This window comes from Syngnathus leptorhynchus, chromosome 4 (genome assembly GCF_054491065.1).
Source record: "Syngnathus leptorhynchus isolate UIUO chromosome 4, UIUO_Slep, whole genome shotgun sequence".
Taxonomy (NCBI): Eukaryota; Metazoa; Chordata; class Actinopteri; order Syngnathiformes; family Syngnathidae; genus Syngnathus; species Syngnathus leptorhynchus.
Window position 1 is genome coordinate 13600179 of NC_141198.1, and position 22508 is coordinate 13622686.

A 22508-nucleotide genomic window follows, 5' to 3' on the forward strand; every position below is an offset into this window, starting at 1 on the left:
CATTCTAATAGCTATCATTTTCAACAACATGCCTATTCTTATGATTATAGTTGACAGTGCTGTCCAACAGCACTGCATCATCTTGAGATGTGCTTCCAATAGATAATAACACCTTATTTTCATACGTGAGGGGGGATGCAGGTGTACCTAATATTATGATAGCTGAGTGGAACTCACACACAAACACGTACAGTTTATAAACAAGTATGAACGTTCGATACAATCCAACATGACTTCCTCTCGAGTGATTGTAGCAGTAGAACGAGTAGTAGTAGTCGTCGTAGTAGTCAAACGTGTGTTTTATAGGTAGGTGCCTCTGTGGCCCTCTCCCCTCACGACCCCCCCCCCCCCACCTCTCTCTCACTCCTTCTTTTCTCTGCATCCCTGGGCGGCAAGGGCGGCTTTATAGCAGCATCCGCATCGAGCCCTCATTGCACCGCGCTTCCACGCACTCACTAGGCCCCGTGGCTGCAGCCGCGCGTGGAATCCTCCTCGCCATCCTAAACCCACACCTCGCATCCGACTCAAATCCACGGGCCTCGTTGACATGGGCGGACGTTCTTTTGATTACTATGATTATAATCATTTTTTTTTGGGGGGGGGGGGGGGGGGGGGTTGTTTTACCCCCTCCCCATCTCCAAGCGACTGTGCAGAGCAACATTCGCGATGCGTTCCGTCGTCACAGACGATACTCACTATTTTCTGCAGCGAGCGGGAAGGCAGGCTACGCGTTGTTGTTCCGCTGTCAGTGCCACATCTCGCGGGCCGAGATCATCGTGCGATGCCGCCGCGCGTCAGTGCAGCTGGGGATGCCGTCTTCGACCGCTGTCAGCGTCGGATGCTGATGATGGAGTCGCTCGGTTGATACGCGCATCAGCTGAGAGACACACACCCACCTCTGGATCCGCCCCTCCGGCTGCATGATGCAAACGCCCCCTTTTGGCATCCGGCCAGTCGGTGCTCTCCCTCGGGAGAATTGCCTGGATGGACGTGGAGCTGGATGGATTGGATGGAGATAGAAATCGGTTCCAATTGTAGAGCTCTATCTGAGTTTCAACTGGCCTGCATCATACTAGGACGCATTTCTCATGTTTTGTCTTTGTGGCTGCAAAGAAGCATTTATTAATCAAAATTGTACAAATAGTTCTTATTTTGATGAAGGGCTCCCCTGGATTGAATGGCTCAGGCCTGAGATCCCCCACTTCTGTATTAAATTTTTATGAATGTGAAATGTGAAAAGATCAGAAGTGTGGAGGTCGTGAAAATATTGGACAGAAATGAGTGCAGAAATGTTTATTGAAAACATAACAAAACAAATATATTACATCTGCACTCATAGAACTGTAACCAGAATGACGTCATAGCAAATTTGCATAGAAAATGCTGCATACTTTCAACACGGGTGTTCTTGTTTCAATTGACCACAAGAGGGCGCCGTAACCTTTCAAATCCAGCTCTTTAGGGATCTGAGTCCTTGTCGTGAGTTTCTGCATGGTTCAGAGAAAATATCCTGTCTTGGACAACAGAATCAAGATTTAGTTTGTAATTTCCCTCACTTTTTAAAAATCTCGTGCTTCATTTCAGGATATAATTACCTGATTCTGCTGCCACGTGATAGAAAGAAAGAGATATAGGCTATATTATATGTATATTTTGTGAAAAATACATTATTTTTCTGTTTTGCAAATTTTGTTCGTTTGACTCTTTTGTTTTTGTTGAAAAATTTCCAAGATTTTTTTCAGAATTTTATTGCTCTCCCACTCAACAAAGTCCCAATTGTTGGATATTGGGGGAAAAACATCCAGAGCGATTATCCATTGTGGTGTGGGTTCTTATTTTCTCCCTTGATATGCGCGGAAAATTGTGTAGTTCTGTGTAGTTCAACTCAGGACTCTGCAAATGCTGCCCTTTGGTTTGCATTTAATGTGAAATATTACATTAGTTCCCGATATCAAAACTAGCCAAGACTATTTTCACTGTCAAATGGAGGGCATGAAATCCCTTCGTGCGGCCCATTCTCGGGAGCTTATAAAAGTACCGCAAGGCTCACATTCAACACGAGTATTTCTCCTCTCCTGAAACCGCTAATTCACTTCAGCTTTAGCAATTCAACGAGGTACAACTTGAGAGTAATGTCTGGAGTTCTTCATGCACATGGAACCACTTTGGGAAGGTGCATGTGCATCATCACAGGAGCTTCCAAGGGATTCGGACGGGCACTTGCGAACCTTGTAAGTAGTCAGCATGTTGGTTGGAAAGAAAACATAAGGGAAGGACAATGTTACGTGTTTCCCCAGGTGACAGATTACCTGCAGCCGGGCTCTGTGTTGCTGCTGGTGGCTCGCTCCACGCTTTTGCTCCAGCAGCTGAAGGATGAACTGCTGCAAAACCTCAAGTACAGCCGAGAGGTGACCATTTACTGTACGGGAGCAGATCTGGGCACAAAAGATGGCGTGGAAATCACCGTGGACATGGCAAGACAGCAGAGTCTCAAAGAAATAGACCACGTGCTTCTTATCAATAACGCCGGTGAGACATTTTCAATGCATACATTGCTTAAATCCATTAACCACAAAGTTTCATTCATTTATATATTGGATATAATACTAATAATGTATATACTATTGTACCAAAAGATGCATGCAGTTGACAATTCATGTATTACACTGTGTAAACTTTGAATTGAGCAGCAATACTTCATTATTTTTCACATTTTGTGATGTCATATTTTCAGAAGGCTTGTGGAGAGAAGCCCTTTGTTTTACTCTTGTTCTGGTGGTGAATTTAATGTCAATTACCCACATTTCAGATTGTAAATACCAAGCAGTGTGGAGGTATGAACATTTCCCAAATTAATTTTCTCTGTCAAAATTCATATTGTGTATACAAGCCATTGTCTTTGTGTTGTTATTTTTCTTTATAAGAGAAAAAGGGATTTTGACCCACATCTCAGAAAAACTCTACAGGTTTTCTATTGGCTTAAGGTCTGGATTTTAAACCCATCCATGACTTTACTATGCTTTTTCTTGAGCTACTTTGTTTTCTCTCGCAGTAAGTTTCGGAGTCACTGCCGTGCGGATAGCCCAACGATGCTCTAGTTTGAATGTTTTTTTTTTTTTGCTGAGAAGATAACATTTCAGTGCGGACATATTTTTTCTCTCCACCAGCCTCATTGGGTGACATCTCCCCGTTTGAGAACTTCACCGACCTCGACCGGGTCAATTCCTACCTGGCCTTCAACATTAGCTCTGTGCTGGCGCTGACCGCGGGAGTGTTGCAGGCCTTTCCACCACGAGCTGGACTGCGATGGAGCGTGGTCAACTGTTCCTCAACCTTTGCTGTGCAGCCGCTGCCCTCCTGGGTGCTCTACTGCACCGCCAAAGCGGCCAGGGAGATGATGTTCAGGGTGCTGGCAGCTGAGAATCCCAACGTCAAAGTGCTCAGCTACTCGCCAGGTATGTGCGCATTTGAATTTGGCCAGTAAGAAAAAAAATGCAATGTTTCTCCTCTATTTTGTGATTTATCATTTCATTGTGTTTTTTTTAAAGGTTTCTATCGTATAATGTGTTTTAATAAGTTTGTCTTTTCATCTTCCAGGGCCAATGGACACAGAGATGCAGGAGGATATTCGAAGATTGACCGGCATCCAATATCATCTGCACCCATGTCATGAATCCGCAACCAAGCTAATGAGACTTCTTTTAGACAATGATTTTGCCACTGGCTCACAAATTGACTTCTTTCAATTGTAATCGCAACAGAATATATTTTTGGCTTCATTTTCCAGCTATTTACGCAACATACATAAAATGCTTTGGCTTATGTCTGTATAGCTAAACATGAAGCATGATGGGACCTTGGGCATGCTAGCCATTGCTAACAATAAAATAAGTTTTATGCACAGCGAAAAAGTCTTATGAGTGTAGTAGTTAAAAATAGTTCATGCTTTTTTGTGTGCGTGTGTGTGTGTGTGTGTGTGTGTGTTAGTAAGCACAAACAGTGAAGTCAGACTTTTTGGAGGGCGGGTCTTTAGGATGTATGTGCGCGAATTTTCTCGCAGCTGTCCAACATCACCTCGGATTCTTGACAGACAGAAACAAGTGAGGGCCCAAAATAACCCTGTGGGACATGGCACCTACCAAGTCATGGGAGCCATGGGGGTCTTCCTGTGTGTTAAGTTGACACATGCATCCATTTATGAAAAAATTAACTAACCTGAATGGTTTTTAGAGTGAGAGCGAATTACAGGGGAATTCTGATTCGGTTTGAAGTTACGTTGACAAACGCTTCTGACCGAGATGTCGCGTTTGGCTGACGCAACCCATGTTCTGTGCATTGGTGGTCCAGCTCAACAAGTTGGTGGCTATTTTCGTACTTTTGCCAGGCAATGTGCAGTTGTCTTTCTAAAAGAAGACGATTGGTGTTTGGGATTATGAAGCAAGCCAGCCCCTAACTGACCACTTTGTCAGCCAGCAACAGCAAGACGCTCCTGTCGTCCTCCTCCGTCTGTGCTCAAGCATTCCAGGAAACAGTGCCACAGCCATGGAGAATATGACAATATTTGACTCACCTGGAAAAGGGAGGGGCCTGAAAACTAACAAGGAATTTTGGGCCGGGGACGTTATCTTTTCCGAGCCCAGCTTCGCAGCTGTTGTCTTTGACAGGTAAGAGCTTTGGGGGAGGGAGTCATATAGTATATTTTATTCATTTAACTTGTGTTCTAGAATAACACTGCAGTTGGTTTTCCACTGCACGTGGAGAGACAATGTCAAGTTTTTCAGAAATTTTCAGACCACTGACAGATTAATACATAAATGTTGATACCAGTAGAGATAAATGTATGTGGACCTAAACTAATGTGATGAATAAATGAATAAATTCAGTTAATTTTAATGATTTTTTTGACCAGGCTTGTTCGTTTAAATTAGTTTTTCTTATGTTATTTTTTTCATTTATTTTTAAATCAGTTTTATTGTTAGTATTATTTTTTTTTTTTAGTCTCACAAATGAAATATATATTTTTTGCTATACTTCTAGTTATAGTTTTATAAACTTAACATGGAATTAGTTTCTTTCAAAAAAACACATTTTCGTTTTTATTTTATTTTGTAAATGTTTTTTTTTCCATTTTACTTTGAGCTATTTAGTTTTTGTTTCCCCAATACCCTCGATCTGAATACATTCTAACACTATCCTATTCAGTCTTGCAGAGCGCATCTGCCACAGCTGTTTCCGCAGACAAGACAAACTGCAGCGATGCGGCCAATGCAAGTTCTCTCACTACTGCGACCGTACTTGCCAGCGGGCCGGCTGGGCCGAACACAAGCAAGAATGTTCCGCCATCAAAAACTTTGGCAAAGCGCCCAACGAGAACATCCGGTGAGTTGAGAACGCCGAGTTTAACATAGGTGAGAAGGTCAGTGTGTATGCTTGTCCCCTGGGTACAGCTTGGTAGCTCGCATCATGTGGCGTCTGGACAAAGACGGCGACGTGGTGTCCGACACGCAGCTGACCACGCTGGACCAGCTGGAGGACCACATTGAAGACATGCCAGAAGATGATCTGAAGGAGTTCAAAGTGGATGTGCACAATTTCCTGGACTACTGGCCTCGTAATTGCAAGCAGCACACCAGCGACGTCATCTCGCATGTTTTTGGACTGGTGAGCGCTGATGTGTTTTTTATTTCACCATTAACACCACTCCAAGATTGTTTTGATGACGTGTGCCGATGGAGTGATAACTATACAGAAGTTGGCAATCATAAAAAGCAATGTGAAAGTCATTTCCATACAGACAGACCAATGGAATAAACTCACCCGTAAACTTTTAATAGCTGTTAAGTGCTGGTTCAATTCACAACATGCAAACAAGAATGATTAGGAGGCAACACAGCTAAGTGCTAAAGGGATAATCATAAATATGTTAAAAAAATATACTTTATTTGACTTTCTGACTGTTCTACGTGCAGATTAACTGTAACGGCTTCACTGTGAGCGACCAGCGGGGCCTTCAGGCCGTGGGGGTGGGCCTGTTCCCCAATTTGTGCCTGGTCAATCACGATTGCTGGCCTAACTGCAGTGTCATCCTCAACCACGGCAAGTGAGTCAATCCGTCTGGTGACTCTGCTTAACACTTGCTGGGACTGTCCGGTTTCAACGTGACCTTGTGTTGTGTGTGTGTGCGTGTGTGTGTGTGTGTGTGTAAAACTGCTCCCTGTTTGTCTTTCAGTCAGTCAGCTGTGAATACTTTGTATCATTCTCAACGGAGGTGCGTTACCTCTTAGTCTAAATTGTGTGTGTGTGTGGTTTGTCTATGAAGAACTTTGTGTTCAATTTCTTCCATTGCAGCCTACTTTTGTCATTTTGAATTTACCTTCAACGTTTCTGTTAACACACGCAAAGATGCTAACCTTTTTCTATGCATCTATAAATATATCAGTGGATCATATTTCCTGACTTTAATCTTCCCAATTTGTCTGCTAAAATGTTTACTCATCCACACGAAAGCTGCTTTGTGTGCACTTTGTGTATTTGAGTTCATCATCACAACAATAATAAGATCATCCGCTAAAACAATATTACAAATAAAACCTTAAATGAGCTCTTTGACAGAACTTCTCTGTCACCTCTCAGGATTGAACTGCGGTCGTTGGGGAAGATCGCAGAGGGCGAGGAGCTGACCGTCTCCTACGTGGACTTCATCAACGTGTCGGAGGAGAGACGGAGGCTACTGAAGACGCAGTACTTCTTCGATTGCACGTGCCACCACTGCAAGGAGCGCATCAAGGACGATCTGAAGATGGGAGGCAGGGAACAGGACGGCGTCAAGGTTGGACTTTCCAGTTATCTCCTCTGAGAATGCAGGATGTAAACTTGGTTGAAACACTCACACTATGTTTAGAGGCAGCACACTCACCTCTGATAAGGGAAACATGAGAAGAGACACAGAGGCAGGCTATTTAAAGCCAAGAATATTCCAGATGGGTTAAGCTTTTTATCTGTGAATGCAAACAGCTAAATATGGCGGCTGACGCTAGAGAAAGGTATTTATCGTAAATCACACAGTGGCGTGTTTTGTATTTAAAAAAACAAAAATGAATGCAAAAACAGATTAAAGGTTAAAAGTACAAACTACGGGGGTGGGGCCGATCATATCAATAGAAGTTTTGTCCAATGCTTGTTTTGTCACATTACATTTACATGGGCATCCCTCCTCTGCAAAGCCGTCAGAGGAGCAAGTGAAAGAATCGACAGATTACTGTTATCAGATGTTGGACAAGATGGATCAGGCCCGATTAAAGGGCGACTATCACGAGGTGAGTCGATACGTCAGGGCTTTGAGATGGAAGCCGCTCAATTGTTATCTTGTATTGTGTCTTCCTTCAGGTGGTGAAGATCTGCAAGGAGTGCATAGAGAAGACGGAGCCCATCCTGGCCGACACGCACATTTACCTCCTGAGTATGTGGAGCACCATGAGCGAGGTGCAGGCCTACCTGCAGTACTTTGAGGAAGCTGCCGAATACGCACGCAAAATGGTGGATGGCTACACGTATGTAGAGAAGATTTGATTTATTTATTGCACCAAGCAGTACGGGTTGATTCAAAATGATGCAGCTTGTTTCAATAAGCTTATATATTTCAAAATATGTAACAGGAACAGAAATTTATTTCAAGAATAGACAAAATATTTTGTGAAATGTTGGGTAGGAAGCTGTACCACCCCAACAATCCGACCCTCGGTATGGCGGCCATGCGAGCGGGAGTCACCCACTGGCAAGCCGGCTTGATCGAGGTGGGCCACGGGATGATCTGCAAGGCCTACGCCATTCTTATGGTCACGCACGGCCCCACGCATCCCATCACCAAGGACTTGGAGGTACGGAAGGAATGACGTCACCTTGTGATGTTGATCTTAAATTCCATTAATGGTCATATCAGATGATTCAATCTAGCAATGTCTTTTTCATCAATATTTAGTTTGTGTAACCAGAATGTTACATTTGGCAACAAGTCTGTATTTTGACACTCGGTTGAACTTCACTGACAATTTCAAAGTCACCAGAAGAGAAATTAAGAATAAAGTAGTGCTGTGACGCACCTACCTTCATATACCTCTCTCCCACCTTCCAGTCAATGCGCGTGCAGACTGAGATGGAACTGAGGATGTTCAAGCAGAATGAATACGTCTACCACAGCATGAGAGAGGCAGCGCTGAAGAACAAACCCATGACCATGATGCATGAACCCAAGTCCATGGAGGAAGGGATCAAGAATCTTTTCCATAGGAGAAAATAAACTACAGCAGAAGGGCCACGTGTTCCCCTCTCTTAGTTCCACATACACACGCCTCATGCAGAAAATGTCCTGACACGCAAGTGTATCTTTCGCGCATTCCAGTTTAGCAACATGTCAGCAAATGAATCAGAGGTCACTTTAAATTCACTCAAGTTTTGAAAGAGATGGGCAAATAATTTTTTAGTTGAGTTAGTCTTCATTAGGAGAGCTGGAGGTGCATTCCACCCTAGTCCAGCAGTTAAAACCAGGGAACTGAGACAGCCAGCTATTCACTCAAACTTAGATCATTTGAGTCTCCATCTTAAACAGTTTTTTGGGTGAAAATATCTAGTCATATCTTATCTTGGTAATCGATTTTGACCGTAATTATTCAAATGCGGTTTATAGGATTAATCTAGATTTGCACAGTAGTAAAAGTAAAAATATACCAATATACCACACTAAAAAGTCCACAGTAATGGCTGCTACATTTGGGGCTGACTTTAAGTTTTACTGTATGCTAAATATTGCAATGGTTTATTCAGAAAATTTACTTTCTAGGGAAGAAAAAAAAAACCAAAAAAAAAAAAACCTTGCACCAACTCATACCATTTTTATGTTAATTTCATAGTAGTTAGCAAATTAGGAGAACCACCGACAGAGTTTATAAACTTTTTGTTCAATTTATTTGTGTGATCGCACTCTAGAAAACTGAAATCCTACAAATGCATTTTTTGTTGATGGGGGTGGGGGGAAAGGTGCTGTTTAGCCAACAGTCTTAACCTTGACCACTGGACAAAAACACAAATATGCCTTCAGTACTTTTATTATGCCAGGCGCAGACTTAAATGCGTTTGCTTGTCCTCTTGTATACGATGTCACCAAGCGTCATCGTCTGAAAGACACAGGAGCGCAATGTAATCATTTAAGTATGCAGAACATTGTGAACTTTTGTGGAATTGCAAAGCAACAACACTCACATTGACAATTGTGTCGCCTTCAAGCCGCGTGACTGACTCAATTCCCTTCAGGGTAACTTTCAGTGTGTTGCCTTCACGCTGAACCACCGCCTTTGCAAAGGAAATGTGCAACAGTGTTTATACATTTAAAAAACAAACAAAAAACCTAACAGCCACTTGCTGAACAAGTTTGTGCTCAAGAGCTGCATTTGAGTTAACAGATTGATTGTTCAGAAAATCTTTATTTTACCAACTACCATCGCCACTGCTCTTGACTGGCATTGACAATGTGTCTTCAGGCTGACTTGAAAACACCTGTTTTCTGGTTTTGGTCAGAGAAAAAGGCTGAAGGGATTTTAACATCAATTTAAGTTGACAGCAGAGTGCGCTACAGGTCAAAACGGCAGATCCCTAATTAATCTGCTTCTCATTCCAGAAAAGCAATTTGCAACTTCAAATTTGCATATTTACACACTAAAGAAAACATTGCATACATAAACTATTTCAGTTGGTGCATCAAATACAAATTCGTTCATTTTTTCATCCATATTTCATTACAAAAAAAAAAAAAAAAAAGACTATATTCAAAAACCGAGCTTGTTTTTGTTTTTTTTAATTAACTACCTAATCTACCAAAAGCCACCCCCACCCAAAGAAAGTACCAGTACAAAAGTCAGTCTACCACTATTAAACACTGAAAAGCATAACCAATCAATTAAAATTCCCCACATTTTTGTTAATCCATTCTTCGTCCTTACCTTGACCTTCTCGCCAGTGATAGTTTCCAGTTCAGCCTCCTGTCCGATGGTGAAAGAGTTGACGAGGACCTTTGTGCCGGTTGTGACCGTCACCTTAAAATTGTTGCCGTTCTCCTCGATCTCAGAGATACTCTTGACATCTTTTCCTTTCTGGATGAGGTCGTCAGGAAGACCTGAAAGAAATAAACAGCTAACCCAAACAAAACTATTTAAATGCTTCAGAAACAAAAAAAACAAACCTTACCAATGGCCTTCATGAAAGGCTCAAAGTTCTCCTGAGACTCAAGCTGGTACTTTCCAGAGAAAGACATGGTGTCAGGCAAGTGAAGGTGAAGGGCCAAGAAGCTATCTCGTGGACTTAAATACACACACACACACACACACACACACACACACACACACACACACACACACACACACACACACACACACACACACACACACACACACACACACACACACACACACACACACACACACACACACACACACACACACACACACCGTGGCAATCATTAATTTCAGCTGCCTCCAATTACTGAGGCTGTAGGCCGCTTGAGGATGACAAGAAGACACAAGTCGTGATGATGTTCCTAATATTTTGTCCTTCTCTTGGAGCTAACCAAAATAAAGTCACAGCCATTTCTAATGAAGTTTTGCAATGCTATATGTAATGTTGTGGTCCGTACTAAAAAAGACATTTATTTGGTTTTTGCTAGTAGATACTAAAATTTTATTGATCTATATATATTTTTAAATGGACAAATAAACTCTTTTTTTTTCAAATAATTATCATTACTAATATCTACTAAAGTCAAAACACTATGACTATATTTGTAATTTTTTTTAAATGAATTTCATTATTTTCAAATGATGAATAATACTCAGGTCAGTAAAATTGGTAATAAATTATTTTCTTCAATTAAAATGATCATGTTTTTGAAGAACGTCACGAATATGCATTATATTAATGTTGTCAATCATAATGACCTTTTTGCTGATAAATGAATATTAAGTTGTTTTCTATAATTTGTGGCAATATATAAACTGTAAATTTCCACAAGCTTTAATGATATAAAGTGCAGGCAAGATAATGAGTGCACCTTCTTGTGTGTGAACTTTACTCGGGTGATGAGGTCACTAATGGAGATAAGCTGTGTGAGGATGTTTCTGTTGTCACAGCAAGATTCAATCACTGCAGGGCAATACTGCGACGGCCATCATTGTGCTCCAATGTGCTCTGTGCATGGGCGTGTTTAAAATCTCTGTTGTAAGAGATAATGACTGATATTTTTACTATACTAACACACACACACACACACACACACACACACACACACACACACACACACACACACACACACACACACACACACACACACACACACACACACACACACACACACACACAAGATGGCTGGTAGATAAAAAGATGAATGTACGTTAGGTGAAGTAGTGCAGTCAGATAAGGCTTTTGCTGAGTCAGTTTTAAAGGAAATGAGATTGTGGAGCAAGTGGGTTTCTATATCGACTCATGTCCATCTGTAAGATTGCATTTCCGGGGTTGCTGATGGTGTAGGGGTACACTCGCCTGTCTTCTATGCAGGCAATGTGAGTTTGATTCCCGCGATGATTGTGTACGTGTGTGTGACAAAAAAAAAAGATTGTATGTACGCCCCTTTCTTCCCAATTGTTTGGTAGAGGTTCATTCAAGTGAAGTCAAGTCAACATTTTTTTTTTCGATATTTCGTATGGAGCGCACTAGTCTAATGCAAGAAACACAATTTTTTTTTTGTCTTCCTCAAAACTTTATTTCAACATGCAAGATAGATGGATGACTGTCAGTATCCACCTCGTGTTTTCATACATAAAAAAATATGTAGACAAGAGGTTCAAATGGGCAACTAATAATATTTATATGCACTAAAGGTCTACGGGACTCCTCTGCCCCTCATCGTCAACTCACTGACCGAGTCGATGAGGAGTTGCATGAGCGGCCAGATGGAGGAGCCTCACGATGATGTCACCGGCGTCACCGCCATCGTATTGGCCCAATTGATCATCCGCCTCCTCATCCGTGAGACACGACTGGTCTGCGCTGCAGCTCTCTTTGAACAAGGCCAAGGGGAGAAAGTACTTGTGAGTACAATCGCTCTGTGTTCTTATCAGCCCCCCCCCCTCAAGCTTTTTACGCTGTGAACCTTTTCACAAGAAGAAATGCAGCTCACGAGGTCACGGAGGTTATTCACCCTACACAGAATATGTGTTGTTTTAAATTTAGGGCTTAAGTTTTAATTTTTTCGATTGTTGACATTAGCATTGGTTCTACTGCCTCAGATAGTAGCTGCTACTTCTAGTCTCTTTATTCCGTATTAGATTATTTTATTATAATGATAAAGCTTGTGTGTCGTAGATGACATACCTGCATCACAACAAAGACCCGCAGCGGCGCAGCGGCCGCCCTCAGATCCGCAAGATCTGCCTCCAGCCTGGCAGGGGGTGAGCAGGTAGCTCTCATCCAGGCAGTGGGCAGATTCCGGGGAGCCCAGCAGACAACCGAAGCCATCACCGCAACAGATGTTGGGGCCGAAGCAGCGGCCCCTGTCCCCAGGACCGCATGACATGCACTGAAAGCAAAACAATAAAATAAAATAAAACTAGTATTCATGTGAGCCGTAAAGCCTCGTCAATATTAATTTCGGAACTAACAGAAAAATGAAGTTAGCCCACTCAAGCTCTTAGGAGCTCAGTACCCTGGGATACATCAACAAAGCACACCTTGCGCAAGGGGGCATCCATGATGGAACGTTTCCCGCCAATGGGACAGTTGGAGATGTAGCAAGCCGAGCATACAGACAGGAGGAAAAACAGGCACATGGACACGGTTGCTCCGCTCATTTTTGCTGAAAGAAGAACTATTATTTATTAGAAAATATTCAACACTAGTCGCACAAAACCAAATGTCCTACCTGTTGTTGAATGGTAAATTCGCCAAAGTCTGGTTTTGATGCGTCCACTTGCTGGTCCACTTCTCCAATGCCTATATATACTCCTCTGGTGGCTTTTTAAGAGTGGCACAGAAAGCCAAAAGCCACTTAGGATCTCTTAATGAGTCGCTTGTGGTTGGCTGGGAAGGCTGTCCAGCGCTCGGGTCAATGGTCAGCACGGGTCTGCGACACCGTTTGTCTCATGAATCATTCCAGTACGTGACTGTGCATGCTCTACATGACCGCGAGTCAAACAGGTCAACGAGGTGAAATTATGAGGAGGTGGGAAAGTGCAAGACGAGAGTACAATGGTTTTGGAATAGTCGTCTTTTTTTAGTACCTGTTATGACATTAATCGGGTTTAGTCACACTGTGAGAGATCATCAAGTGTGCCACAGGAAATCATCCAATTTTAATCAATTCATCTGAAAATTGATCTGACACAAAATCTAGTCAGGTAACACGGCGGATGACTTATGAGCATGTCCGCCTCACAGTTCAGAGGTCGCAGGTTCGTAGCCAAACTCTCGGCTTTGCATGGAAGGTCAATAGAAGATTGTAAATTGTTCTTGGGCAGCAAAGGGAGTGTGAATGCTACTTTAAATGTGTCCTGTGTTTTCCACCTCTTTGCCTAAATCAGCATGGATAGGCTTTAAAACATCTATATCAATGAGGAAAAGGACATTTCACTGATCCGATGCTTGGCAATGCAAGGAACTGTAACAATTGTGTTCATCATAAATCTCAACCTGATGCCTTTTTGTATGGCTACATTTGGATATACAACACCAATTTGCTAATCTCTCGCATGGATTGAAGCCCACATTGTCCAGGTCCTTAGGTTAATTGGCCTCATGAGTTAATTAACACAGCTAATGACAGGCCACAAACCAAAGAGGACAGTTTGCCTCTTTCAATGATATGAGTTCAATTACTCACGCTCGACTCACTCTGATGAATGACCTAAATTAGCTGACGACATCGCTTCCTTTACCAATTTCTATTACACTGTCACGTGACTCTAGGAATGTTTTATGGTGGCTTTGATAATCTACCTCTTTGCAAACAAGATTTTAGTTCAGTGCTTATTTCATCCTAAATCAATTCCTAGAATGTCTTTTTTTTCCTTGAAAATGCATTATTCTATACACAAGTGCCTGACATTGCTGTTGTTTTGTGCTTTGACCTCTTGGGTGGAGTGTGATGGGACATTTGCCCCTCCTGGTGGCTGTGTTGATTTGCTCATTGTTGGTATTTTTCTGAATCTGCCAAATAACGACAGAATGTGTCACACACAACAAAAGGAGCCGTAATGAATGAATCATGATGCACAAGAATTGCCATATTGGAGAGACATGATAATATTAGTGAAGCATTAGAATCCATTTAAAATTCAATTGAACTGTGCAGGTGTACCTAATGATATGCACTTGGTATTTTGCTTGTACACTTTTGAGGTCACTTCAAACACTGGCGCTGTTTTTTTTCCACTCTTTTCTCTAATTAAAGAGATGAGTGTTTACAGTACATCCTCCATCCTTGCTGTTCCACATTCAAAATGCATTGTTTTCTCTTGGAAACATCCACCCGGGCCCTCCCTGCATTCCTCCATAAGCTCTGCAGATCCCCATTTCATCGACAAACGGAGATGTCTATCTAGTGTTTCCTTATTTTTCTGCAGGAAGGCACTCGACTTGTTGACTTCCTCTCCCCTCCCTTCCTTCCTTCACTCCGAAGGTACTCATCTGAAAAATGAGAACAAAGTGATTGTTCCTGTTCTCTTTCTTAAGTCCCTCCAAAAAAAGGCTCATCTGTGGAACGGCCCGCGCATTGTCAGGAGGGAGCGGGAGGGAGAACGGCCACACGGAGCCACGGCGACACAGCAAAACAACTCTTGGCCAGGTATGAACATACACATTTACACATTGGAGTAGACTCACAAAAGGGGTCAACTTCTGTTTTAAATAGAATTTGTATTTGTTTGTAGATTATGTTGACTGTTTGTAGGTGGAAGAATCACACACATAGTACTCATATTCAAGCAACGTTCTTTTTTTTTTTTTCTGTCGCACTCTGGAGAAATGACCATGCATCTGTCACAACTGGTCACAATATTAGGTACACCTGCACAGTCTGATGAGATCCAAATCTGCCTTGACTAAGACAACAATACTCACTCTCAGATATTCATTAGGCGATGATTATGCATGCTACTGATAGTTTATTTTTTATTTTTTATTTTTGAGTAAGGTAGCGGGCAACCAATACAAACTATAATTTGATAAGAAAATTACTAAATAAATTCTTCTCTGGAAGTCTCAATCAAAATTGACCATTATTATCTTTGTTGAGGTAATAAATTTAATCCAGGTCTTGTATTGGATTGTGTTAGCTATTGTACCTAATGAAATGGCCATTGGGAATATCCAGTATGAATGTGGGCTCATCGAAGCATTCTGTGTGTCATGACTTTACATATTTACGCATAATTTTTGCAACTTTAATGATCTTTTCTTTATATATGTGTGATTATTTCAATGATTGTTATCAAGTGTCATATTTTGATAACGCACTGATTTTCAAAAAACGATCACAACGGGACACAAATGGCAAATGATGAATCCAATCTCCATAATCAGGATTTTATCATCAATTAAAGTCATGCAGTGCTGTCAAAATGTAATTGCCAATTAGTTAACTTGTAAAATTGAGTGTATGGGTGGAAGAGAAAAAAGGAAGTTCTTCCCTTCAAAGCAAAAAACATGAACAGAGACAAGAAAAAGGTGATGGAGAAGTGAAAAGGTGACAGGCGATCTTTTGACAAAGTTCCTAATTTCAAGATAGAGGATCTTTGAGAAATTAAGAAGTGAAAAATCTATAGAATTGAAACCACGTGGTTTTGAGTTAGAAAGGTTCCACAAATTCGAATTCGAGTCAAGGGCTGATCATTTGCTCTCCTTCTGCAGGGCCGTGATGGAAACGATCCATTTGTCACCATCGACAAGTCCTCGATTCAGAGAAGATAAGCACAGGTTCTATATGACCCCACCTCCCATCCTTATAAAGGCCCCGAAATGTTCTCCATCCACCGGAGAGAGGGCTAGCCCTCTGCAGTTTCCGCGTGACTTCCCCCCTATGTTGAGCCCCAGTCGTACCCACAAAGGAGGCTCCCCAAAAGGCAAACGGACTTCCTTCAAGATGGGCAGCGAGGGTGGTGAAGAGGAAGAAAGCAGCAGCAGCAGCGCCAAAGCGGTCACCCTCTCCTATCTCTCTTCATCTCATCCCATCCCTCTCTCACCCACTAGGCCCGGTATGATCGAGCTAAGCAGGCTGCAGCTTCATCGGCGGACCGCCGCCATGGATGTCCCAGTTCAGGTGAAACGAGAGCCTCTCAGTCCCCCTCCGATGTGGCCCCCACCTCCGTTCCTCATCCACCCGTCATACTTCCCACATCTCCACCACAGCCTCATCCCGTATCCCTTTTTCATGCCCGGCCCCGTCATGCCCTTCCCGCTCAGGGAGGACGTCAGGCCGGTGCATCGCGATCGCGACGCCCCCCCTCGAGGCGGGCTGAGCGAGAAGCCCACGTTCAACGTCCACGTGGACGACAGCTACTACGTGGACGTGGGCGGCGAGCAGAAGCGGTGGAAGTGCCGAATGTGCGACAAATCCTACACTTCCAAGTACAACCTGGTCACGCACATCCTGGGCCACAAAGGCATCAAGCCCCATGGCTGTCATCTGTGTGGGAAGTTATTCAAGCAGCTGAGCCACCTCCACACTCACCTGCTCACCCATCAGGGCATGAGGCCACACAAGTGCCAGGTCTGCCATAAGGCCTTCACCCAGACTAGCCACTTGAAGAGGCACATGATGCAGCACAGCGACGTCAAGCCTTACAGGTACATGCTGAGTTGTGTGGTTTGTTCTTACATGGGATTGGAGTTGGGATGACAATCTCTTAGGAGGGGAACATCACAGGTCAGGTTCTCAGCTACTTGTAACCCACCCGCCAGCTGCAACGTGTGTGGCCGAGGCTTCGCCTACCCGAGTGAGCTTCGCGCTCACGAGTTGAAGCACGAGAAAGGCCAGGACAACGTATGCGTCGAGTGCGGTCTGGACTTCCCCACACTGGCCCAGCTCAAGAGACACTTGACCGCCCACCGCGGCCCCACTTCATACAGGTGAAACCCTGAGACTTTTGCCCGACGTGACTGGTCTGCAACTAGATTTCATGAGAGGATGAATTTCAGTCTTGGAAATTTGATCGCTAATTATAAAAGCCACATGAGATTTGACAACATAAATTTCTGAGAATGACATGAGATTCAGCCGGTGACCACCATGTATATAAATACTGTATTTCGATTTTGTGTTTTACAATAATACTTCAAAAGTAAAGCGTAGAGAGTCTCTGTCACCAAAATGCACGAGTGCAGTCAATGAATGGGGCATTCATCGCTACTTACTACATTTCTTTCCGGCTTTCGCCAATTACTCTGATTATATCGATTGGACAATTATGATACGGTTATATGAAAATTGTGCATTAAGAGACAACAGCTGTTGTTCGTGCAGGTGCTCTGACTGCCAGAAGACATTCCAGTACCCGAGTCAGCTGCAGAATCACATGATGAAGCACAAAGACATCCGTCCGTACATCTGCAGCGAGTGCGGGATGGAGTTCATCCAGTCGCACCACCTCAAACAGCACACGCTCACTCACAAAGTATTTGAGTTTGAAAATGAGTCGATGGTCCAGGTATGATGTGTTGTTGATTTAGGAAATACGTGGGTTTCTTTACTCTGCCACCAGGGCGTGAAGGAGCACAAGTGTGGCATCTGTGGCCGTGAGTTCACGCTGCTGGCCAACATGAAACGCCACGTGCTCATCCACACCAACGTGAGGGCCTATCAATGCCCCAAGTGCTTCAAGAGCTTCGTGCAGAAGCAGACACTCAAGGCCCACATGATCGTCCACTCCGATATCAAGCCTTATAAGTGCAAGGTGCGTGGAACAATGGCCGGGAAAAGTATGTATAAAGTATTGTAGAACGTAATTGTAGTATCAAATAATTGGGTCATTAAATGCAATAAATAAATAAATAAATAAATAAATAAATAAATAAATAAATAGACACACACATTTTACCTTACATTTTTTATACCCTTATCTCTGAAAGGCTCGGCACAGCTCGGTTTTAAAAATGTGACACGCAAAAGTGCGTCCACTTGTGGTGTAAACTCTAGAAAGTACCTGAAAAGTGCTAAGTGGAGCCAGCTCTGGCAGGGTGATGGACCCTTTTCTGGAGCTTGACCTTGGTGTTTAGAAGAAGCCCTGGGAGCATGACCAGATAGCAGGGAGGCTTTTGGCAGCGGCGGCCTCCTCACTCATAGGAAGGATATTGGCGCACAAAACCGCCTCTCTAACAATGGCCTCCCGCCTCCCCTGAGAACGAGGCCCGCAAATAGATTTCATCTCGCTTTCTCTGCTGCTCGGAGTGGGGGGGGGGGGGGGGGGGGCTTCCTGTTTTCTCACGGTCCTCTCGGACAGTCCCGAGTCCCTCTCTCCTCCTGAAGGAAAGGACCACCCTAATAAAAGAGAATGGAGAGGAAGGACAACGGAGGAGTTGCCCTTCCCTGTTCTGTTGCTTCCTCTCGCTCTGTCCTTCTGTTTTTCTTCTGTTTGTGTGTGAGCGTGTCTGAGATTGCGTGTTTGAGTGCTGATGAGAGAGAGAAGAGGAGAGGAAATCAAGGATGGCGGGGGATCGCATTGGATGTATCGGAGGGGAAACGCCTGCACATTCACTTACCATTAGGTGTAGTCATTAGACAGAGATTTGGCACTGATGCAGAATCTGGACATTTCATTAGGTACTCTTAGGCAACATTGAAACGGTGTGCAGAGGCTTCTTGTCCTTTTATCTCCTTTTGTGTGTGAAAGGTCAATCGTGGTTTTTCAAGAGTAAAATATGATGTAACTTAGTCTAAAGGTCAAGATAAAACTAATTGAGGTATCAATAAAGTTATGTGTTTGACTTTATGAGGGAGCGGGGGGCAGCATGACCAGTGCATGAAGTGCCATCATAGGCTGGCAACCAATCTTGGGTATAGTATTCTGCCTCTTGCCCAGTCAAACTTGAATGAGAAAACACAATAGAAAATGGACAGATGGATAATTGCCGTTTGTTTATTTGCCTTTCAGCTCTGCGGCAAGGAGTTCAACAGGATGCACAACCTCATGGGCCACATGCACCTCCACTCGGACAGCAAACCCTTTAAGTGTCTCTACTGTCCCAGCAAGTTCACGCTGAAAGGAAATCTCACGAGACATATGAAGGTGAAGCATGGGGTCATGGACAGAGGACTGGATGAAAGATGTAAGCGGCCAAGCACGTCCACGATGTGGACCATCTGTTAGTATGAATGCAGTACAGAATTTTTCTGATATGTAATTTTCAAAGGGGTGCTTTGGCTCCCTCTAGTGGCACGCAAAAGTACAGTTCAGTTGTATTTAACTTTTAAGGCTGGTACATTTGTGTTGAATCGATTAGAACTGCTGGATTTTAATTTGATACATTTAAAAAAATATTCAATTTTCATTGTGTATTTTCAATAGTTTGATTTTGTTTTTGTTTTTATCCAAATGCCAAATTTTCCCAATGTAGTAATTTCCGCTATATCGTAGTTTAATTACCATGGATTGTTCTTTTAAACCTATCAAAGCAGTTTTTTTTAAAAACTATACATGTTGTTCAAGTATGAGGCCTATATGAATACGTCACAACTTCACTGTGTCATTTCAGTGTTCCGACAGCGAGGGCACTTCTGCCTTACCTCTCCCATGAGCCTCCTGGGCCGTTTCAACCAAAAAGAGCCCTTTGACCTTTCTCAGAAGCCCCCTGGTCTGCCAGGTCTTCCGCAGTCTGATGGCGAGAGTGTGCCCGGTAGCTCTTGCCAGGAGGAGGATGAGGAGAGTTTGTACAGACACAGTCAGTACAGCCCTGACGAGGATTTAAATGAGCCCTCAGCCAGTGTAGAGGTGAGAGGGCGGGGGTCTCCGGCTGGACAGAGACGCTTTCATGCAACCTGGAAACGGATTGAGACGTGCTCTCGGGTGGCCGAGAGAAGTCGCAGAGAATCGAGTGACCACGCTGATGAGTCGGAGCTGGAAGAGGAGCTTGATAATGTGACAAAGAGTAGAGTACAGACCGATATGAAGGAGGACGATGAAGAGTGAAAAGATTTTGCAGCTTGAAATGCAATGCAACCTTTTCAGGTTAACTTCATTTGACCTCTTAAAATGTCAGTTCAAGCATCCAACTGTTCAATGTTTGCAAGTGGGACAGAGAGACTGGAAGAGTCACAGAAAGGCGTAGAAGTGGACATTACTGTGGCTCAAAAACCATGTTCTCTATTTTTCTTTTCAGCTGATATGTAGAGAAAAGTATTGAAACAGTACTTGAGAATGAATTCACCTGTAAAGTGTAATACGGTTGATAATGAAATTATACCCGAAAGTAAAAAATGTCACCCCTGTATTTTGTGTGTGTGTGTGTGAAAAAAACGAGTGTTTTATCTGAGCTGACTTCAAAATGAACAATAACAACGCAAGCTGTGAAGAATTCATTTTGTACATAGGTAACATTTTAGAATGGCTCTCAGGTTTAAAGTATTAGCTATTTGGGAATTGTTGATTCAAATCATATTTCCCCTTTATATGAGGAATTACGGTATTTCTTGCAATAATCTTGTAAATCACTGTACATATGGTGGGAATGATTTAACATGTGAGCTACTGGAATCATTGTAAAATAAACTGTGATTTTGCATTTGGTCTCATCTTGTTAATGGACAACACAGTGCAAATGGAACCAAGCATGATTCTGTTAAAAGCAGAAACACACTTAGCATCTTTATCGTATGAAGAAGCCCATGCCTGAATACATGTCGAGATATTATAAACTTGATTCCTGTGCTTTTTTCTCCTCCCGCTGCTTCCCTTTCAAAGCAGAGGAAGAGGAAGAGAAAACACCTTGCTGTCTTTTTGCTTGTGCAAAAACAAGCAGCGGGTGTCCCTCACAAAGACTTCATATGAGTCACAACATAAGCATTCATTGTGCTCAGCAAATCAATCGAGACAATAGTGGTGGAATCCTCCATTAAATCCGCTGCCACAAAAAAAAAGAACTGCGACTTTGTATTACGTCAATGTAAATCTCTTACACGCGACTAGTATTTTTGCCTTTAACCATCAACTTAATATTTATTTTCAAATTTATGTTCAGAGGTGTTCAGGATAATAGTAGTTCCTGTGAGTAAAGCTCAAGTTCTCATTATAATTTTAGTTTCCATGAAAACCAATGTATTGGGGTCAATGTAAATTTTAAAAAATTAAATTTTTGAATTTTACAGTTGGATACGCGATTTCAGAGAACAATGTCACATCCGTGTCGGCATGGAGTCAACCAACTATCCGTGCTCTGCTATTCCACCCCGAAAGAGGACCGTGAGAAAATATTATTCAACAATAATGTCCCCAAAATGTTCCGACACATTCACGGTCAGAAGACATTCCAGGCAAGCTGCGTGTCACCACCCATTCTCATCAGATGAAATGCAGAAGAGCAGCTTCTCTTTTCCGCACACTGTCGACCACTGTGCCCCACAAGGTGAAACTGTAGTTGGAGGAACTTCTCACATCCTCCTTTCCTTTCCTCACCTTTGCGTTTCAATCCCAACCGCTGGCTCGGAGAGAAACCACACTGGAGAACATTGTTTTTCATTAAGAAGGCTCCAGCGTTGAGGTCTGCAGACTTTGGTCAATTAGTGGAGCCCAGAGTTCAAAGGAAACATGATGAAGCTACATTTGGCTGATATGCTGCATGCAAATGGAGTAAAGTAAAAACTTGAATGAAGTCAGCCCCAATTGTAAATGCTTTTAAATCTAGATTTAGAAAAAAACAATGCTTTTTTTTTTTTTTTACTCTTGATTGTGTTGATTATGATTATGTAATCGTGCCCAAGCTGTATTTATCTTTTGTGATTCCAAACATTGATTCCTTTGACTTGTGTCCTACGCAGGTAAAAGCTTCCTGTTTTGGGTGGACGGCATGCAAGGGAGAGCGTGTTAAAAGTCTTCCATGTTTTGTTTAACTAAAGCGTCCCCACCCCTGATTCAACCTGTCACCTCCATTGACACGCAGCCAAAGTGCTGCATTGTATATTTATAGTCAAGGGTCAACCCCAGATCATGTCTCTCTGAGTCGGCATCCCCATTTCATGCAAAAACTTGTATTAAAAAAAACAACAACACACAGTTGTACGAAAAGAGTAGAAAGTCACATGATTAGACTATTTTCATATTCTGATATGTCTCCAACAGCCATTCATACATAAAAGTGAGCCTTGCACTGCAATTCCAAGTCGTCTTTTCTTCATGTACACAGCTCCCTCTATTGACAGTCTTTTTTTTTTTTTTTTTATCAATATCTAAATAACTCATTCAAATACAGTTTCAAAGTCATTT

At 42.7% G+C, this 22508-nt stretch overlaps 5 protein-coding genes across 7 annotated transcripts; 3 read left to right on the forward strand and 2 right to left on the reverse strand.

Moving 5' to 3' along the window:
- Window positions 1–2132: 2132 nt before the first annotated feature.
- On the forward strand, window positions 2133–3752 carry sprb (sepiapterin reductase b). Of its 2 annotated transcripts, none has more exons than XM_085910543.1 (4): window positions 2133–2238; window positions 2305–2529; window positions 3168–3455; window positions 3598–3752. In XM_085910543.1, exons 1-4 carry the CDS (start codon window positions 2133–2135, stop codon window positions 3750–3752), a joined length of 774 nt encoding a protein of 257 aa, XP_085766669.1. The 2 variants fall into 2 exon arrangements, with proteins under 2 accessions (XP_085766669.1, XP_085766670.1); XM_085910544.1 differs by having other exon boundaries at window positions 2133–2231; window positions 2298–2529.
- Window positions 3753–4542: 790 nt separating this feature from the next.
- On the forward strand, window positions 4543–8515 carry smyd1b (SET and MYND domain containing 1b). 2 transcript variants are annotated; one of them, XM_085910612.1, is made up of 10 exons: window positions 4543–4664; window positions 5203–5379; window positions 5448–5661; window positions 5970–6100; window positions 6230–6268; window positions 6634–6829; window positions 7224–7316; window positions 7387–7550; window positions 7709–7877; window positions 8132–8515. In XM_085910612.1, the coding sequence occupies exons 1-10, from the start codon at window positions 4543–4545 to the stop codon at window positions 8294–8296; spliced, it is 1470 nt and encodes a 489-aa protein (XP_085766738.1). In that variant the 3' UTR covers window positions 8297–8515. The 2 variants fall into 2 exon arrangements, with proteins under 2 accessions (XP_085766738.1, XP_085766739.1); XM_085910613.1 differs by lacking the exon at window positions 6230–6268.
- A 570-nt stretch (window positions 8516–9085) lies between these two features.
- On the reverse strand, window positions 9086–10375 carry LOC147058230 (fatty acid-binding protein, liver-type-like). Its single transcript, XM_085910614.1, has 4 exons — window positions 10237–10375; window positions 9993–10165; window positions 9256–9345; window positions 9086–9170 (listed from the first exon to the last, which is right to left on the reverse strand). The coding sequence occupies exons 1-4, from the start codon at window positions 10301–10303 to the stop codon at window positions 9120–9122; spliced, it is 381 nt and encodes a 126-aa protein (XP_085766740.1). The 5' UTR covers window positions 10304–10375; the 3' UTR covers window positions 9086–9119.
- A 1579-nt stretch (window positions 10376–11954) lies between these two features.
- LOC147058231 (isotocin-neurophysin IT 1-like) lies at window positions 11955–12890 on the reverse strand. Its single transcript, XM_085909662.1, has 3 exons — window positions 12771–12890; window positions 12415–12619; window positions 11955–12100 (listed from the first exon to the last, which is right to left on the reverse strand). Exons 1-3 carry the CDS (start codon window positions 12888–12890, stop codon window positions 11955–11957), a joined length of 471 nt encoding a protein of 156 aa, XP_085765788.1.
- A 1899-nt stretch (window positions 12891–14789) lies between these two features.
- znf366 (zinc finger protein 366) lies at window positions 14790–20775 on the forward strand. The gene is made up of 7 exons (XM_085910252.1): window positions 14790–14881; window positions 15946–16881; window positions 16996–17163; window positions 17558–17708; window positions 17796–17987; window positions 19185–19359; window positions 19786–20775. Exons 2-7 carry the CDS (start codon window positions 15953–15955, stop codon window positions 20217–20219), a joined length of 2049 nt encoding a protein of 682 aa, XP_085766378.1. The 5' UTR covers window positions 14790–14881; window positions 15946–15952; the 3' UTR covers window positions 20220–20775.
- The last annotated feature ends 1733 nt before the right edge of the window (window positions 20776–22508 follow it).

Coding starts and splice junctions, on each gene's coding strand:
- LOC147058231 (XM_085909662.1), bottom strand. CDS start 12,890: ATGAGCGGAGCAACCGTGTCCATGTGCCTGTTTTTCCTCCTGTCTGTA. Junction 12,620..12,770: donor TGGATGCCCCCTTGCGCAAG/GTGTGCTTTGTT, acceptor TTTTGCTTTCAG/TGCATGTCATGCGGTCCTGG. Junction 12,101..12,414: donor GGGTCTTTGTTGTGATGCAG/GTATGTCATCTA, acceptor CCTTGTTCAAAG/AGAGCTGCAGCGCAGACCAG.
- sprb (XM_085910543.1), top strand. CDS start 2,133: ATGTCTGGAGTTCTTCATGCACATGGAACCACTTTGGGAAGGTGCATG. Junction 2,239..2,304: donor ACTTGCGAACCTTGTAAGTA/GTCAGCATGTTG, acceptor CCCAGGTGACAG/ATTACCTGCAGCCGGGCTCT. Junction 2,530..3,167: donor GCTTCTTATCAATAACGCCG/GTGAGACATTTT, acceptor TCTCTCCACCAG/CCTCATTGGGTGACATCTCC.
- smyd1b (XM_085910612.1), top strand. CDS start 4,543: ATGGAGAATATGACAATATTTGACTCACCTGGAAAAGGGAGGGGCCTG. Junction 6,269..6,633: donor TTGTATCATTCTCAACGGAG/GTGCGTTACCTC, acceptor GTCACCTCTCAG/GATTGAACTGCGGTCGTTGG. Junction 7,551..7,708: donor AAAATGGTGGATGGCTACAC/GTATGTAGAGAA, acceptor AATGTTGGGTAG/GAAGCTGTACCACCCCAACA.
- znf366 (XM_085910252.1), top strand. CDS start 15,953: ATGGAAACGATCCATTTGTCACCATCGACAAGTCCTCGATTCAGAGAA. Junction 16,882..16,995: donor AGCGACGTCAAGCCTTACAG/GTACATGCTGAG, acceptor CCCACCCGCCAG/CTGCAACGTGTGTGGCCGAG. Junction 17,164..17,557: donor CGCGGCCCCACTTCATACAG/GTGAAACCCTGA, acceptor TTGTTCGTGCAG/GTGCTCTGACTGCCAGAAGA.
- LOC147058230 (XM_085910614.1), bottom strand. CDS start 10,303: ATGTCTTTCTCTGGAAAGTACCAGCTTGAGTCTCAGGAGAACTTTGAG. Junction 9,346..9,992: donor TCACTGGCGAGAAGGTCAAG/GTAAGGACGAAG, acceptor TCCTTTGCAAAG/GCGGTGGTTCAGCGTGAAGG. Junction 9,171..9,255: donor AAGGCGACACAATTGTCAAT/GTGAGTGTTGTT, acceptor TGTGTCTTTCAG/ACGATGACGCTTGGTGACAT.